Source organism: Peromyscus maniculatus, chromosome 4 (assembly GCF_049852395.1).
Source record: "Peromyscus maniculatus bairdii isolate BWxNUB_F1_BW_parent chromosome 4, HU_Pman_BW_mat_3.1, whole genome shotgun sequence".
Lineage (NCBI taxonomy): Eukaryota > Metazoa > Chordata > Mammalia > Rodentia > Cricetidae > Peromyscus > Peromyscus maniculatus.
In genome coordinates this window covers 86,766,867-86,786,611 of record NC_134855.1, presented here as the reverse complement: position 1 = coordinate 86,786,611, position 19,745 = coordinate 86,766,867, and the positions used below count along the sequence as shown (strand labels likewise).

At 40.8% G+C, this 19,745-nt stretch overlaps 1 protein-coding gene across 1 annotated transcript in view; it reads left to right on the top strand.

Annotated features, from left to right (window-relative positions):
* Window positions 1-19,745, top strand: part of Ano3 (anoctamin 3) — a 261,204-nt gene that overhangs the window by 207,198 nt on the left and 34,261 nt on the right. Inside the window, exons 15-17 of the mRNA XM_076570257.1 lie at window positions 17,060-17,142; window positions 17,530-17,670; window positions 18,557-18,721. Of these exons, the coding sequence (XP_076426372.1) occupies window positions 17,060-17,142; window positions 17,530-17,670; window positions 18,557-18,721 (389 nt within the window). The remainder of the gene's footprint in view (window positions 1-17,059; window positions 17,143-17,529; window positions 17,671-18,556; window positions 18,722-19,745) is intronic.

Genomic DNA, 19,745 nt, shown 5'->3' with positions numbered 1-19,745 from the left:
GCATCTTCTCTCTTACTTAATGTTAGAGAATGAGAGAGGATGGGAGTGTGTGGGTGAGACACTGTATTTGAAGTTAGAGAGAGAGAGCTTGAACTAAGACTAACAAGTCTAGACTAGTCCCAGCTATGTTTCTCTGAGGTAGGCAGGGCTGAGGTCAGCCTTCAGATCTTCCCCTTCACACACATTCTTCTTTCACAGGCTTTCCAGACCAAAAGCCATCTCTAGGCCATTATTGCATTCCGATAAGATGTTAGCTGTGGGGCATTTACCCACCACCCCCACAGCTTCCCAGAGTTTTCTTGAGTGCGATCAGCAGGAAATATTAGATAGAAGGATTTATAGCGGAGAATCTTGCGGAGATAAACAGATAGAAAATACAGGATAGCCTCGAGAGGGCCTGGAACCTATTCCAACGGGCCCCGACTGTCTCTGGTCCAGGGTTTTTATAGAGACGCCAAGGGGTGGAGCAAAAGACCTCCTCCCCCAGCACAGCCAAGTGCAGGCCATCTCAGACACCTGCACTCAGGCCCGTGGTCCTGATCATCCTCTATTCGGACCTGCTGGGTAAAGCCACGAGGAACCCCAGAACGGGCTCCCACAGGTCCCCCCTTCTTAATATATAAAAAAAAACTATTAATGGCGTACAGCAATCTCCATAGCTGTTACACCTCCCAGTATGGGAGTAGAGGATGATATAGATGGCATTTCTCTTTTGAATTAGGTCCAAGGTGACTACAGCAGTCTTAGCTGCCTCAAGCCCTTTCTAAACCAAAACTCGGTGACTACAAACTTAAAGAATCCCTTAGCTTCATCATTACCATTAACAGGTTAACATAAATATTGCTATACATAGTCACAATTCTTTCAATCTTACAACTCAAAGCAAACTCTTAACAGAACCATTAGAATTAGCATATATGGTGCTATATATAGTTAACAATTTTCTCCGTCTTACAACTTTAACTCAGTCATTTGAATTTTCTTGTTAACAGAACATAGGAAAAACTTCGATGTATTCACATTAAACTTAAACATTTCCTCAATTCCACAAAGCCAGGGTGCATTAATATCAATAGGTTTCTGCGAACATAATTCAATCTCATAGCTCCTCCTTTTCTTTATAATTTTTAAGCAAAATCTCAAGCCTAGTTAGAAAACCCAAACTTATCTGTTTGAACAGTTCCATTTGTAACACAAAACCAGTTCCATAAGTAATTCCATTTTTACATAAACAGTTCCACAAAACAATTCATAAATCTCCAGTTAATAAAGCATATACGCATACACAAAATTGCATCTTGATTCTAAGTAGAAATACATTTCTTCATTTAAACAGTTTCATTTTTAACCCAATTCCAGAAAACTGTTCCTAGGTCATTACTATAAGTAAGCTCAAAATTGTCCCATTGCAATGAAATCTCTATTGTTCATTTCATTTAAGTACCAAAATCCAAATGATAAATATTGGTACTAGCCTTCCAAATTTGAAGAAATCCATAACCAAAATGTTTTTGTAATTTTATCTCATTTTAAGTTCAAAAAGTTCAAACAAGAAATAAATTCTGGTATCAGGCTTTCACTTCCAAATATGAAGAGATGTTTTTCAACCAAAACTTTTTGCAGTTAATTTTTGTTCAAACAAGCGTCTCTGCAACTTTTGTTCTCACAGACAGACCTTTTTAGTATAGTAATATTTTAAACCGCACCGTTTTTGCTGTTAGCTCAGGTTTTTCTGTGCTGCGTTGATATTTCACGGATCTCAGCTGCGGATGCCTTGTGCTGGTTCTGGCGTCCGCCATTCTTAGCTTCTTAGCTTCTTAGCGGCTTCTGGAGCTTTTGAAACCATTCAGACTGCCTACCTTGCAGTCTACTAGGACACTATCTCCTGTGTCTCAGGTGTTTTCACCATATACATTAATAGACTCACACTTAACATTTACACTTTCACAAACTCACATATAACATTTTTTGCCTTGCAAAGCATTTAGACTCATATTCAACATTTACACGTTTTTATAAATTCACATACAACATATTAACATCTACTTATTTATACTTTATAGAACTACTTTAGCAAATATATTTCCTATTAATTCTTATATACTTATAACTAGCATCTTACAAGCTTATTACTACATGTCTTAAGACTACCTTAGATACTTCTTACAAGCTTATATTCTTAAAGGAACTCTATAGATCTATTTTACAAACTTATATAGGCTACCATTAGCATATATCTAACTTAGCAAACACCTAAAGATTTCTTAACACAGATATAACAAGACAATTTTTACAAACTCACATATCTTATTTTCATCTTTCTACGTCTTACTCTTTATTATCACCATCTCTATTAGAAAGATTCTCTTAACTAGACAGGAAGTACATACATCATTTTAAAGTTTCCAGTTTCCAGTTAGCTTTGTTATAAAGCACTGGGATATAGTGAGTGTTGTCATTATAGAGTTGTGATACTTGTTGCTAGGGGATTGTAACATTCTCGGGACGCCACACTCCAAAGTTGTCAGTTCTCTCAGCCGTTCCGGACCGGCAGAGATGCACTGTCAGCTGTAGACAGTTTTTAACTAGAGGTTGTCCCTTCACCCAAATTCATAATAGCTCCCCTAAGAACTTCAATTCAAACAAACGTTTCTATCACAGCAGTACTTTTGGTTTGTTCTACTGAAAAACTTTATGCTGAGGGTGAAATTATCATATTTAGCTGTTGTAAAGCTCTTCGCCAAAAACTGCACAGCTATTAGGTGATATTTTAAGGATTTTAAAGTGACTTGTTTGCTCTTATAGGTAGCTTTTTGTCATCCAACTACCGTAAAAACTTTGCACAACTATTAGGGTAAATAAGGCATTTTACCAACGGCGCCCCAAACCATGAAGCACCTAGTTCCGAATCCTTTCAATTTTTCATTGGAACTGACACTTAAACCCTTAGACGACTTTTCCCCTTATTTTTAAAAGCTGTATTTTAAGTTTAGAGCTGACAAAAATGTTTCAGGGCAATGTCGCCATCTTTAGCAGAAAAACTACCTTTCCCAGAATGCATTTCCCTTATATCAGTCCATAATAATATCAGTCCCATATCAGTCCCTTATATCATTTCCCATATTTCTTATCGTGTTTGAGAGTCAACTGGTTCTCTTTTACCAGACTTGCTTACAAATTCTTGCCCGGGAGGTTTGAACAAAGTTTTTTGCTTTTGCAATGGGAGATTTGAACAAGCATTTTACATTTTCAGCTATGGCACATTGGGAGGTTTCTATTCTCCTCAGCTGGCTTTAACAGGTGTCTCTCCTTCATCAGACACTGGACCCCGGATCAGAACCGCACCTGCCTCGTTAGCGCGCATTGAGGCTGGCATTTCTGATAGCAACTTTCCTCAGGGCTTGTGTTTGTCTTAGCCAGTCAGTGAAAAACAAGATCATTTACAACAGCTTTTCCATAGCTCCTTCAGAGAGATTTTCTCCCACTGATCTATCTCATTTTGCTTGCTCCTTCCTTCCCCAGATGCAGAGCTTCAGCTATCTGCGGCTCTGTACCTCTGCTAGCTGCCTTTGGAGGTAGGGGCTTTCTTTCTCCCCCTGAATCTGCCTCAAATTCTAGCAGCTTTTTCAGGTCATATTTTCTGGGGAGGATTTTGTCCCTTCTCTGTTTCTTCAGAGTCTTTCTCCCAGACAGTTCCCAGTTTGGTCTCAGTTTATCCCCTCTACCCCAAGAAACAGTTTCCAACACTACAGTAGCGGCTTTTCCTGCTACTGAAGGTAGGGGCTTTTTGTCCGTTTCTGTTTTCAGGGTCTATGGTTTGCGTACAGACTGAAAAATTTAACAAGGGAGGTTTTTGCCGTTTCTAAACTCCCATTAGGACAGGTGTTTTGCCTCATCAGGCCTTTACCTGGCCCAGTCCCCCAGTGGGTTGCATTTGCTTGTCTGGGTGTTCAAGGACGGAGCTTATGCCAGAGGCAATCACCCCTTAGGGCTACACTCCCTCATCTCATCGGGAGTCAGTTGAAACAAAGCTTTCTCAAAGAGATGCTTTCTCTGACAGAAAAGAAAGCTTTACTCCTGGATAGTTCTGTTCTGCCCTGGCTGGGCTCTTTCCCCAGACAGCGTTCTGACTCAGCATCACGAATGCTTCATACACAGTTCAGCTTTACTGTTTTCCCAGAAAAGTCCTTTCTCTGATAGGAAAGCTTTTCTCAGATTTCTTTTGGCAGCTGTGGACCTATCAACCTGGGACTTGTAGGAAAGTGGACAACTGTGCCGTTCCCACCAGCTTTAGCTTTGTTTGTTCATTAGCAATCTTCCCCCGGGTCCTGCACCTTCCTGCCTCAGCTCTGTGCTCCAGGAAGTTTACAACTGCAGGAACCCTAGTATCCCGGAAATGCACTCCAACTCAGAGACGCTGGCCAGTCGCCTCTGGGTTTTTGCTCAGAAGCGAGGATACAATGCTAACAGTTTCAGGGAATCTTTGCATTGGACGATTAGGAGCACCTTTTCATTCTGAAATGCTCACTCAGAACCTTTGCTGCCTCAGCTCGGCTCTAACTGAAAAGCTTGGCTTTTTTTCTTTTCTCAGGTAAAGTTTCCTGCCCTTTTTGGGCTCTCTGTAGCTCTTCACCCACACTCTCCCCAAGCGTTTCCCTCAGGGTACTCTGACCCACTGTCTTTTACTAGCTTGAAGAGACAGAGCTTAGAAGAGGTTTTTAGGAACTTGTCCCTGCCTCCTGCATTGCAGGGATGATTTTTAAAGCTCGAAAGAGAACTTAGAGGTTTTGCTGTCTTAAGAGGTTTGTTGTTTTCCCTTAGAGCTAATCACAGGTGGTCCCCATACTAGTATCTTCAGGTGATTCTAATTTTTGTCATCTCCCAGAAGGACAAATTTAGTTTTTAAGTTTAAGAGAGCTTTTGAGAAAGATTAAGGCTTTTTAGAGAGATTTTTCCCCAAAAAATTTTTCAAGAAAAGCTTTAGAGTTTAAGAGAAAGATTTTTTTTCCCCAGGAGAAAGACCAACTTTTCCCAAAACTTCCCAACTTTAAACTTTGACTTCTTACACCCCCATTTTTGCCTCAGGGAGAAATTACTTTCTCCTGCCGCTTGGACTTGGCATTTCAGCTGTCCCCAGGTCAAAAGCTTCCATAGGAAACTTTTTCTTCCCCATAAGCTCAAAGAAGAGCTTTTTTACTACCCGAAAAGCCCAAAGAAAGATTTTTTCCCCAGTTTGCTTTCAAAGCCCCCAAAGTTAGAAAATTGAGTTTTTCTGTCTAGTTGCCTTACTTATTCCTACACAATCTTTCACTTCTAAGTTTTTCCTAACTATATTACTACCCTATATCTTATACTTATCACAGATAGAAATTAAGGGATAGAAGATAGAAAATTTTGACAGAAGAGAATTTCGCTGCAGCATCGGACATCCTTCCAGTCCGCTTTCCTTTTCTCTCGAGGATAAAACCCCCGCCTCACCAAAAATATATATATATATAAATATATATATTCCATAACACCGGCATGCCTTTCCACTGGCAGGGCTAACTCAGCACTTTCACCAAAAACTCTGTAATAAAACTATTATTTTCCTTTATCTTTAGTCTCTATTACTTTGTCTTAAGTCCCTGTTCATTTGTCTTTAGTCCCCCCTTTTTTTTTGTTCCCTTTTTTTTCCGTCCCTTTTTTTTTTTTTAGTCCCTTTTTTCCCCTTTCTTTAGTCCCTTTTTTTCTTTAGTCCCTGTTCACGGCGCCATTCTGTGGGGCGTTTACCCACCACCCCCACAGCTTCCCAGAGTTTTCTTGAGTGCGAGCAGCAGGAAATATTAGATAGAAGGATTTATAGCAGAGAATCTTGTGGAGATAAACAGATAGAAAATAAAGGATAGCCTCGAGAGGGCCTGGAACCTATTCCAACGGGCCCCGACTGTCTCTGGTCCAGGGTTTTTATAGAGACGCCAAGGGGTGGAGCAAAAGACCTCCTCCCCCAGCACAGCCAAGTGCAGGCCATCTCAGACACCTGCACTCAGGCCCGTGGTCCTGATCATCCTCTATTCGGACCTGCTGGGTAAAGCCACGAGGAACCCCAGAACGGGCTCCCACAGTTAGCTTAAAAACAAACAGGAATGTACCCCATAGAAGTGTACCATATTCATGGCCCTTTTTTTTTCCTAAGTGTAGAACCTGTTCTACAAGGTCTCTAATTCTACCTGTGTGTAATGGTGTTGCAATACTGCACAGGGAAAACACTTTATGCTTGAGGATGTTACCGAAAATAAATCCTAGAATAAAGGAAGGTCTTCAGTTGCACTTGGGTGAGGTCCAAACTGGCAATCTGCTGCTCTGAATCGGCCTGCTTCAGATGGGCTTTCCACGGAGAAGGCTCCAAGGCTTTATCTCCTTTGATGAATACAATACCTGTATTTCATTTTGTCCTCCAGGTACAGACATATTTAGCATCATTTGGAATTGGACTTCATCCTTTTTCTCTGCCTTTTCAAAACCCATTTCCCCTTAGAAATGTAGTAAAGTAGTTTGCAGATTTTATTTTTTCCAAAATAAAATAGAACTTGATACTTGATACCATGAAACAGACAAGGAAAGAGGGAGTCTCTGGTCAGTGACTGAGTCTTCCCCTATCCCAGTGAAATTCCATGCAGCATAACATGAAAGCCTGGAATAATGCAAATAGCACAAGACAAGGAGTGACAGCCAAACCCCTGGAAGCTCAAGTCATTTTAACAAACTTTTATAGACCATTTAGCATGGAAAACGGTAACAAGGTCAGGGCCTGGAGAGACAGCTTAGCGGTAAGAATGTGTGCTACACATGGGTTAGATCTGACTCAGATCTGAGCAGGTATGTAAAAAGCTGGGCCTGGTCACACATGTACCCATAACCTTCCCTTTGAGCTATGTGGTTGTTGGAAGGGTGGGAGAGATACTGAGACAGGACGATTGCTGGGATTTGCTGGCTGCCAGCCTAGGTCCAAATTCAGAGACAGTTTCTCAAAGAAATAAGGCAGAAGGCAGAGAGTGACCCAATATCCTCTGCTGGCCTCTGCATGAATATGTACAGGTATGCACAAGCACATACATGTGTACACACACACACACACACACACACACACACACACGAGGAATGGATTAAGAAATTGAAAAGAATCAAATGAAACTCTATTAAGTATTATGAGTTCTTTACAGGTTTGTTGACCTTACAGGGTCAGGAAGGTCTCAATCACGATAGGCCTTCTATTTTGTGACTTCCGTATAAATAAATAACTTGAAACAAACCACATCATCCCTTAACCTCCTTTACATGACCCTGTGATTCTGTTCTCTAGCTGTTCACTCTAAATGAGGAACCATGAGCAGTCTGTGCCTGATCCCTTACTTACGGTGAACATGAACAATCTGTGTTCCTCTGTAGAGAAAGAATGGGATCATCACATGTTCCTCTCTACAGGCCTGTACTCTGCAGAACATGCATGTGCTCTGTGATCTACTTCTTCCAGACAATTTCTATTAATATATGATACATGTTCTTTGAGCATTACATATTCATAATAGTACTATATCTTACATATCTGAGCACACACATGCTTATGTGCAGTTCTACTTCTAAGCTGTCCCATGTCTATCCCTGCATTGACTTTTTTCCCTCTTTTAAAAATTAACCATGGCTTCACTTCATACACTTTTTATCTTAAGGCATTTTTATTTTTTAATGAGTAAGCTTTAGTGTACTCCTTCCCTTCTCCACTCCTCACTCCTGTTGCCATGTTCATTTGGGGCCACTGTCTTGTCTTTGTACTCCAGGCTCCCTCCTGTGAGTTCCATGGGATTTGATTTCTTCTCATTTTTTTGTTTCCTCGCATCTCCAGGACATTTATTTCACAATGGTATCATGATTATCACAACTTGCTCTCAGCTCTCCATTCTCACCTATCAGCATCTCAATTCTCAATTCTACTCAGTAACACGGAGAAATGCTTTCCAGGGTAGAAAGGTAGTAATCTGAGAAGTAGGATAACTTTCACAGTTCACTTCAGCTTTAAAAATCCCAAATTTCTAATCTGGTCAATAATCATTACTGCTGTGTAGCACACATCATGTATAATAGATGACATGCAGACTTTTGTTAATAATTGTGAGATTGAGCATTACAGATGTTGTTAAGGGCTGTATGCGTTGCATGATCCAAAAGTGCTTCCTATATGGTTACAAACTGAGACAAAATGTTAGTCATTATTCATGTCAGTTTGGTCTACAGCTTTGGCACTGAGGTTCTACTATGTCAAGAAGTGTGACGTTGATTTCAGTTTCATTTTTTTTTAATCAGTATGACTGTTTTACCTAGGAGATGGTGTGCAACATTCACTGCATATTAGAAAACTTTAGGAGCTTTGAAAAAATACTAATGCATAGCCAGGTGTGGTGGCACACACCTTTAATCCCAGCATCTGGTAGGCAGAAGCAAATTAATTTCTGAGTTTCTAATTTCAAGGCCAGCCTGATCCACATAGTGAGTCCTGGCCAGTCTAGTCTATATAGTGAGTTCCAAGACAGCCAGAGCTACATAGTGAGACCCTGTCTCAAAAAATACAAGTAAAGTTATGTGGTTGTTCCCAGAGGTATTATTAAAGCAAATGGCCAGAGGCACAATCAGAGCATTAAATTTTTTTCAGGCTATAAGATGCGAAGGACAATGAATCTGGCCAGTTCCAATTTCTATATCTTTCAATATCCCACACTCCTATCTTCTAAACCCTGTCTGGACCTTTGTCATTAATGCTCCTATGTTCTTTCATCCATTGCTTGCTTCAGAGACTGGATAATCACGCAGGATCACAAAGTCAACTGTGCATGCCAAGCTTCCCTCCAATGATTACCAGGAGATAACTAAAATGTCTTTGCTGCTTTCTGATAAGTTTTAGGCCTCCTGAAGGCCTCTCCGCTGACTCAGCAAACCAAATCAGACCAAATTAGAAAGTCCAGGTTTAATGGGTAAAATGCTCCCAGGCGATTCCCCACCCTGTAGAAAGAAGCCAGACTGGAAGAACCACCTGTCTGTTTTCTGAGATGTCACTTATATACCCTGTGTTTGTGGTCTTGAGCCTCTCTGGGGGAGGAGCTGTGTTTGACTGGCTTTGAAGGGGTAGGTTTGGGGAGGAGATGTATTTGGTGGGCTTTGAAGGGGTAGGTTTAGGGAAAGAGATGGGGAGGGAAGTTGAGGTGGATCATCCACCAGACTCCTTCCAAACATTCTAGGCTCTTTAGGTATAGGGATGCCAGGGTGCCAGGTGTTGAGGTGGAGCTACTACCCAGACACTTTCATTATTTGTGAAATGGGTCTTTGAAGTGCTGGATCCATGGCACCCCATGCCTTGTACTCAGTGCTGAACTAGATGCCAATTCAACCTCCTTCTGCATCCTATTCCTTCTAGTGAGAATAGAATTCTCTCAGGATGTGGTGATGCATATCGATAATCCAAGTCAAGACAAAAAGACCATGAATTCTAGGCTAACCTGAGCTATATAAGGAGAAACTGGCAGAGAGATGTGTTGGAACCAGGGGGAAAGAGTCCTATAATCTCTGAGAGAAGAAAAGCATTAACTGTGTTTCCATCTTCTACACCCATCATTTGAAATTTGCTTTTTATTTTGGGATGATGTTAGGCAACATGTAAACCAGTAAGTCAAATAAATCTTCACTTTTTAAAGAGCAAGCCATGATTTTTACCTATTTATTTTTTATTGAAAATAAATACCTCTCTCATAAATTCATCCCTGACCACAGGTTCCCCTGCCCCCAGTTCTCCTAGCTCCTTCTGCTTCCCCTCTTTCTCAGATTCGCCCCCCCCCCCCCCCGCATTTCCCTTTAGAAAAGTGCAAACCTCCAAGAGACAGCAACCAAACACGACAAAATACAAGACACAATAAGACAAGGCAAAACCCTTCACACCGAGGCTGGACAAGGCAATTCAATAGAATGAAAAGAAGCTGGTCTCTCTCCAAATTTTTCATTTTTTTAATTAAAAATATTCTTTAGGTGTTTGTGAATTTTGTGCTTTGTGGTTTAGTATTGTTTACCCTTTTCCCAAACTCCTCCCAGGTCCTCCACCCTTTTGTATGTACTCAACTTGGTATATTTTTTTAAATCTGATCAAATACAATTTGTGCAGCCTTTATAGACAGATGTGGGGCCTTCCACTGGAGTGTGCTCAACTTATCAGGTACAGTCTTAACACAAACTGACTTTCGTTCTCCTAGAAGCTCTCAATGGCCAATTGTCTCTTTAGTTAAGGGTGGGTGCCTGTCATTTCCCTTCAGGCTTGGGTCCTGAAATGCTGGCTAGGGCCAGCAAAGAGATGAAGAAAGGGCATTCACAGAGACACACATACAAAGAAGCTGGCATCGGGTGGGATTCTCCAATCACTACCACCACCGCCCAGAACCTCATGTCCATTCGGTACAGTACATAGGGAAGTTTAGCTGAGGCCTCTGTAGGTTAGTAGCCTCAGTCTGTAAACATCCAGGAGGTGGAAGCTGTAATTGCTAGTCTTCCCACACACTGATCAGTCCCTCATAAAACTTCATACTCATACTCCTGGGGAAAGCTTTGCCATCTCTCTTGAACCTGGCCTATAAGAGTAATGTCTTTGCCAATTTACCATGGACCAATTGGTCTAAGAGTCCTTGCATGGCCTTGCTCATGTCAAAAATACATTCACCCAGGACTTCACTCACTCAGTGCTTCCTCTGTTCCTTACAGTAGGAACCCACCTCTGTGCTCCATGCTGGACTTCGTCTTGGCCTGAGCCTGCTGTGGTCTTGTGTACCTCAGCTGCTATGGATTCATTGCAATTGCCCCACTGTATCCTAAACCACTGTTTCCTTATAGTCATCTATAAGACAGTTCTACCAGGGAACTAACTGCTCGGGGTTCTGTTTGTTTTTGCTCAGCCTACTTGTCAGATCATTTCTAGTCCCTGTACTTCTCATTTGTGCTAATAGCTAAATTAAACCTGATTATGTAATGGCAATGGTCATGCAAGCTGAACTCCCTACTGCTTAATGACAGGAGTTAAAATTCCCATGACATCAGAAAATTCAAGCCTGGGGAAGACCACACTGTTGTTATGAGGATCTAGCCAAGCATTGTATCTGATCTGCTTTGTTCTTTTTCTTAATTAGTGTTGACTGTATACGTGAATTCATGTCTCTAACAGCAGCAGTCTGAAGACTGAAGCAGGATATTCAGTGTTTTGAGACTAGCTGGAGCAATACAGAAAGCTCTAGGCTAGCCTAACATACACAGTGAGAAACTGTCTCAAAAGAAAAAAAGTATTTACTTACTTCTGTTTGATACTGTAGGATGGTGGTAGAGTGCCCATCATTGAAAACAAACTCCAAAAAAAATAAATAAATAAAATAAAAGCAGGACCATGGTGGTGCATGCCTTTAATCCCAGCACTCGGGAGGCAGAGGCAGGCGGATCTCTGTGAGTTCGAGGCCAGCCTAGTCTACAGAGTGAGTTCCAGGATAGGCTCCAAAGCTACACACACAAAAAAAACTCTGCCTTAAAAAAAAGACAAACAACCAAAAACACCAAACAAATGTTCTAAAACTGTTGGAGTTGTTTAGTTTTGAGACAGATTCTCAGTATGCAATCCTGGCTAGCCTAGAATTCACTGTGTAGAAAAGGCTGGCCCTGCTGGGCGGTGGTGGTGCACGCCTTTAATCCCAGCACTCGGGAGGCAGAGCCAGGTGGATCTTTGTGAGTTCGAGGCCAGCCTGGGCTACCAAATTGAGTTCCAGGAAAGGCACAAAGCTACACAGAGAAACCCTGTCTCGAAAAACAAAAAAAAAAAAAAAAAAAAGAAAAGAAAAGGCTGGCCTAGAACTCACAGAGGTATGCCTGACTCTGCCTCCTAGTCCTGGGACAGGGATGTGCTCTACCATGCCCAGACATCATAACAACAGTGTGGGCTTCCCCAATGTCAGAATTCCTAGCTACTCCCCAGCTACATGACCATGAATGCACTGTCCATCAGGCAGGCAGAATGCTTAGTCACCCCAGGGCCTTGCATCCTACATCATCTGTCTGCTATGAGATCAAGTAATCTGTGTGCATGCATTGCGTAGCTACATAAGCCCATATGTGCTTGCTCGGGGGACCCATAAAAGCAGATTCCACCCGTTCTCCTGCCACCTTTTTCCACACTGTTTGCTTCTAGTAGGTTTATTGCACGCCTCTTCACCCTCCCCTAATAAAACTCTTATAGTGAGTTCCATTGTATCTGGTGTTTTCTCTCACATGGTAAATAATGGTAAATAGCGCCACAAATAAATAACACCCAGTTTTGCATTTCTTTTTTCTTTCTTTCTTTTTTTTTTTTTTTTGGTTTTTGGAGACAGGGTTTCTCTATGTAGCTTTGCGCCTTTCCTGGAACTCACTCTGTAGACCAGGCTGGCCTTGAACTCACAGAGATCTGCCTGCCTCTGCCTCCCGAGTGCTGGGATTAAAGGCGTGTGCCACCACCGCCCGACCAGGTTTGCATTTCTTGATGTCACAGTAATTTTAACTCCTATGGTTAACAGTAGGGAGTTTGGCTTGCATGACCATATCACATTCCATAATACATAATCATTTTTAATATCCTAGATGCATGAACTGGCTTTTTGGAACCCATTCCTTATGGCAGGATAACTGTTCAGTCTTGATGCAGGGGAAGGGGCTAGGCCCTGGCTCAGCTTGGTATGCCAGACTTTGTTGACTACCCAAGGGAGGCCTTACCCCCTCTGAGGATTGGATAGGGGGTGGGATGGGGGTAAATGGGGGGAGAGCAGGAGAAGGGGATGAAGGGGGAACTAGGGATGCTATGTAAAGTGAAAAAAATATTTTAAATAAAAAATAAATAAACATGAAATTTAGATCAACAGTTGTGCAGCCTGCATGGGACTGGACTGGGTCCTGTAAATAGTGAGACAGTTGTGTAGCTTGATCTGCGTAAGGGGCCCCCTGGCAGTAGGATCAGAATCCATCCCTAGTGCATGATCAGGCCCACTACCTGTGGTGGCATACTTCCCACAGCCTTGAGGCAGGGGGAGGGTCTTGGACCTGCCTCTACTAAATGTACCTCCCCATTGGAGGTCTTACCTTCTTGTAGGAGGCAATGCAGGGTGGGTTGGGAGGGGGAGGCTGGAGGGGTGAGAGGAGGGAAGAGGGGTATCTTTGATTGGATGTAAAATGAATAAAAAAGTTTTTAATAAAATAAATAAATAAAAATAAAGTATAAGTAAAATACATCAAAAATCCATAAACTAAGTACAGTATTACTATTTTTGAAGCATGTATGAACTTGTGAAAACATCCCTTCATTAAAGAAAGAATACACTGTATCTATCACTTTGGCTGATCACCAGAAGCAATGACAGTTATAATTTTTCAAGTTAGATTTTTATTTAATTAGTAAGTTTAGTAGTTATTTGTAAGTAATAAATTTCATCCTTCCTCTATGTCTGGCACACTAAATTATTCTGGAAGCTTTCTTTCTAATTAAATTTAAAAAGTAAGAATATGGATGCACTTAAGAGCTCCAATAAATAAGCCGTGCATGAAATAAATGTGTCTTGCTGAGAATGGACTTTTAGCACACAGCCCAATTCAATATTGAGTTCAATGAAAATGCCATCTTGCCTAGACTCAGTATCTGTTCCTGAACCTTATTGCTTTGAAACTTCAATTGTTAAAGACCACTTTTATTTTATTTAGATTTTCTGTTAGATGCCTCTTGTTCAAGGGCGTGCTAGTGAGGACGTTAAGAGCCAATTTCACACAGTTCAACTGTAAGCCTTGACTGAGACTAATGTCAATTAAAATGTGATTGAACATTCTGCGTTATTGTCCATATTAAAAATGTAAAGTGCTCTGGGCCAGAAGTCATGGCATCTTATCATTGCTTAATTAAAACCGTGCCTCATATTCTCTCTCTGTCTCTGTCTCTCTCTGTCTCTCTGTCTCTGTCTCTCTCTGCCTCTCTCTGTCTCTCTCTGTCTCTGTCTCTGTCTCTCTCTCTCTGTCTCTCTCTCTCTCATTTCTTCCCATCCAACTTCCCTTTTAAGTCTTTTAAGATCCCTCTGTTGATAATAGTGTTTGTAGTCTGTTGTTTTAAAAGCTAACCCAGTGCAGGGAAAACCTCATTTGTTTTTTAATCAGTGAAGTCTGGTGATGTTGCCTCTTTTAGCCATTACTACTCTTTTAAGATTTTGTAAGAAATCAGTACATAGTATTTATGGGACATCCAGGAATGGCAGAGAGAACCTGCAGGCACCAGCCAGGCTTGAAAGTGAAGAGCACCAGCCCTGGATCTACGATTATAGGCACAGGCTTGTATTGCCTCTGTATTCAAATCTGAGTAATCATAATTTTCATCATCTTCTTGAAAATTTTAGGAGATGATTAATTATCTCCTAAATAAAATTAATAATACATAAAAAGGAACTTTATACATTTTAAAATGAGATTAAAATGTAATGTAAAGTAACTGAATATGGTATTTAATAACTAATATATATTCTGACTTTTAATTATAAAATTAAGTCATAATAAAAAAAAATCTCTTTGGCACTGAAGTCAAGAAAATAATGAAATCCCATTGAAAGACCTGACTTTGCTTCATCAACCCGAACTTTTCTTAAAACTGTATCTTGCTAATTACACTGTAAGTCTTCCTCGTTATAACTCTTACATTTTATTTGTGAAGACCAGTGTCTTCTTCTGCTAGATATGATGATCTTTGAGGTTACAGTGCCTTGACCAAAATACAAGCATAGAACATAGATGGATACTTGTACAGATAGTACATTAAACATTTGGGAATGTACAGGTTAGCTCTTAGCTAGAGTCACAATATCCTCAAAGGTATAAAGTGCAGCCACAGTCTCTCACATTTTTTTTTCAACTGTTACCTTCCTTTTTTTTTCCTTTTATTTTATTTTACAATATCATTCAGTTCTACATATCAGCCACGGATTCCCTTTTTCTCCCCCCTCCTGCCCCCCTCCCCTTCCCCCAGCCCACCCCCCATTCCCACCTCCTCCAGGGCAAAGCCTCCCCCGAGGAATGAGATCAACCTGGTAGACTCAGTCCAGGCAGGTCCAGTCCCCTCCTCCCAGACTGAGCGAAGTGTCCCTGCATAAGTCCCAGGTTTTAAACAGCCAACTCATGCAATGAGCACAGGACCCGGTACCACTGCCTAGATGCCTGGCAAACAGATCAAGCCAATCAACTGTCTCACCTATTCAGAGGGCCTGATCCAGTTGGGTGCCCCTCAGCCTTTGGTTCATAGTTCAAGTGTTTCCATTCATTTGGCTATTTGTCCCTGTGCTTTATCCAACATTGGTTTCAACAATTCTCGCTCATATAAATCCTCCTCTTTCTCGCTAATTAGACTCCCGGAGCTCCACCGGGGCCTAGCCGTGGATCTCTGCATCCAGATCCCTCAGTTGTTGGATGGGGTTTCTAACACGACTATTAGGGTGTTTGGCCATCCCATCACCAGAGTAGTTCAGTTCCGGCGACCATTGCCAGCAGTCTTTTGTGGGGGTATCTTTGTGGATTTCTGTGGGCCTCTTTAGCACTTTGTTTCTTCCTTTTCTCATGTGGTCTTCATTTACCATGGTCTCCTATTCCTTGTTCTCCCTCTCTGTTCTTGATCCAGCTGGGATCTCCCACTCCCACAGGCTCTCTTTCCCTTGACCCTCACCCTTCATTACTCCCACTCATGTCCAGGTTGTTCATGTAGATCTCAGCCATTTCTCCATCATTGGGCGATCCCCGTGTCTTTCTTGGGGTGCTGTTTTCCAGGTAGCCTCCCTGGTGATGTGAGTAGCAGTCCAGTCACCCTTATTCCACCTCTAGTATCCTCCTATGAGTGAGTACATACCATATTTGTCTTTCTGAGTCTGGGTTACCTCACTTAGGATGATTTTTTTCTAGATCCATCCATTTGCCTGCAAACCTCATGATGTCATTGTTTTTCTCTGCTGAGTAGTATTCCATTGTGTATATGTGCCACAATTTATTTATCCATTCTTCACTTGAAGGGCATCTAGGTTGTTTCCAGGTTTTGGCTATTACAAACAATGCTGATATGAACATAGCTGAGCAAGTGCTCTTGTGGTATGATTGAGCATTTCTTTGGTATATGCCCAAGAGTGGTATAGCCGGATCTTGGGGGAGATTGATTCCCAATTTTCTAAGAAAGCGCCATATAGATTTCCAAAGTGGTTGTACAAGCTTGCATTCCCACCAGCAGTGGAGGAGAGTTCCCCTAGTTCCACATCCTCTCCAGCATAAAGTGTCTTCAGTGTTTTTGATGTTAGCCATTCTGACAGGCAAAAGGTGGTATCTCAGAGTTGTTTTGATTTGCATTTCCCTGATGATTAGGGATGTTGAGCAATTCCTTTTTTATGCAGAAACTTCACATAATAATTGAGGCATTTCTTTACTTTTTCCATTGAGTCTCTTCCAGCTTGTACATAACCAAGTATGCATCAGAGAATCATCTCTGATCTCTTTTCTCATCTTTACATTAAGATGGGCTTGTACTTTATCTCTTTGTTTCCACCACTTCTCTTGGGTATTGGAAGAATAGTATCAGGTTTTGATTATCATTAGTAGTTGAAAATTTAAAGTTTTGAGGTAATTTTGAATAAGCATAAAAAAGACAACAGCATTTCGCTCTCTAATCTTGACTTTCTCTCCCAGCATCACTTCAATATACCATGCCAACAAAAACATCACCAGTTTCAGTGTTAAAATTTGCCTGTCCTTAGTCATGAATATAGACAGCATTATATAAAAACCAGAAAGGAAGGTGATAGAAATTCAAATTCCAATATTTATTTAATAACAACTCAATCACTATAAAGAATTTAATTATACGATAAAATATACCAATCTGAAGAAAAACAATGTGGTGTGCTAGTGATGGAGAATTATTATTACTGTATAATTATTATTATCATTATTATTGTTGTTGTTATATTTATAGCCACAGTCTTTCTTGAGTTTTGGAAAAGAAGAAGAAGTATATTGACCTATGCTTGGGACCTTATTGAATGGGAAGAAGAGGAGGTAAGCTATCAGGAAGTCAGGCGTTAAGGAATCTGGGAAATCATAAAGCTTAGAGCTCCTCAATGCACAGATCAGGGACAGATTCATATCTTTAAAACACATTGACAAGATTCCTCACTTCATGAAGGTAACAGGGATCAACGATGAAGCATATATTGCTAAAACCATTTCTATAATGTTTTCTTAGAGTGGATGCATAGAAAATTGTGTTAATTAAAAATACACCCATGGTTTTATTTGAAATTTAAGTAACATTGTTCTTTAAAAGGTTGTGTCTTTCAGCAAATGACATAAAAGCAGGCTAAGTTTAAGAGTTTGTGTTAATTCTTGGAAATTTTTTTTTAATTTGTGGACTTGCTATTTAAGTAACCTTAGTTTCTCTCATAGGAAACACTTCGCCCCCAGTTTGAAGCCAAATATTACAGAATGGAGGTGATAAACCCCATCACAGGGAAACCTGAGCCTCACCAGCCTTCATCCGACAAAGTCACACGTCTTCTTGTGTCTGTCTCAGGAATCTTCTTCATGGTAAAATATAGTCATTGGTATGAGAATGTTGTGGGATTCCAGGTTTAGAAGGATAGTCTGGCATACCAACTCATTTTTGTACTCCTAAGAATGCAAAAGAAAATGACTCTTTTTTGCAACACACACACACACACACACACACACACACACACACACACGCACACACGCACACACGCACACACGCACGCACGCACGCATGCTCGTGTGCCACCTATAATTGGAAACTACAGCCAGTTTGTGACATGTTCTCAGAGCATCTCAACATCTATTTGAATAAATACTATTTGGAAGAACAGCTAACATAAAGTAGAAATTCTGAGAGTTAGTCTCTACAATAGAAATGTCTCCTTAAAACTAAGCACTCCATTTGAAAGAGGAGCTTGGGACAGAATTTTGCACTTTAGTATGATAACTATTTTCCATACTAAAATAGCTTGAATACTTCTTGATTCTGTTTTGATTTTGTTTATTCCCTAATTTATTTATTTTATTACATATAGTCTTTGAGTGCTGGGGATTGAATTAAGGGCTTTACAGATGCTGGGTGCATACTGTAGCAACGAGTTACTATTTATGCATTTAATAGAATATATAAAGTGTGTACTTAGCACATGAAGCATGATGTTTTGAAGTATACTTGCAAATGTAATGCTTCAATCTGGCTAACTAAAAGTGTATCACCTCATAGCATTTGTGGGTTTAAGCTTAAATCTTGCATTGCTTTCTAAGTCTAGTTTAACTTCCTTCCTTAAAGGAGACAACATAATTTATTATTTTTTCCCAGAAAGACAAATACTTTCAACTTTTGAAGTACTAATGTGTGGCTGGCTTGTCACTTTTAGTGACACAAAAGACCAAGTGTCCTCTCTGCGCTCTTACTCTGCAGATCTCCTTGGTCATCACAGCCGTGTTTGCAGTTGTCGTGTACCGCCTGGTTGTCATGGAACAGTTTGCATCATTCAAGTGGAATTTCATCAAGCAGCACTGGCAGTTCGCTACATCTGCTGCTGCTGTCTGTATCAATTTCGTAATCATCATGCTGCTGAATCTTGTAAGCGTTTATGGCATCATTTTCAATAGTCACAAAGACTGTGAGAAAAGTCTACATTTCCTCAGTGTTGAAATGCATGCATGCGTGTGTGTGTGTGTGTGTGTGTGTGTGTGTGCACTTACATATATATATATTTCTGTTACAAACAGCTCATTTTAACAAGAAGTATTTGATACACTTTGGTTTATTCACCAATTTTTTTTTTTGAGATAGGGTCTCATTACATAGTGCTGGCTGGCTTGACTCGCTCTGTAGATCAGGCTGAACTAAACTCACAGATCTCCACCTGCCTATGCCTCCTGGGTGCTGGAATTAAAGGCATGTGGCACCATGCCAAGCCTGCAATGGATTTTTTTAAAAATCAAAACCAATTTCAATTGTATTGTCTTCCTTGGCCAGTGCCATTGTGGCCCTGGCTATTTGTGGTCTCAGTTTTACTATTTGGTATATGCTAGAGAAAGGGCTATGCACTTTTTGAACGAATGAGGTATTGTTTGTATTAGAAAAATCAAACAAATTCAGCCCTCTAGTAAAAGAATTTATTGGAAAGATAGAGGAAAATCTACCTCAGAGTGAAGCCCCAGTATCACCCTTTCATTTTCTCTAGAGCTAATTCATTCTCTCTCTCTCTCTCTGTGTGTGTGTGTGTGTGTGAGAGAGAGAGAGAGAGAGAGAGAGAGAGAGACAGAGAGAGAGACAGAGAGAGACAGAGAGACAGAGACAGAGAGACAGAGAGACACTATCACAATTTTTAAAGTGTGGGTTATGGTAGGAGGCAAGTTAAGTCCTAGTGAATATGTGTTGTTAACATGAGCATGGCTGAGTCAAGGACTCCAGTGCTTTTGACCCATCAGAAATAGCAAAGTCTCCTTGTTGCTATCCTCAGGGAAATGGAAAAGCTTTCTCTTCTGGTCCAAATGCAAATGTCCATAGTGTGTGCAAAAATGACCACCAAAGCTTTCTCCTCAAAGCTGCTTAGAGCCTGAAGACTGCTCTCCTACAGAGGATCTCCTGCCGGCATCAG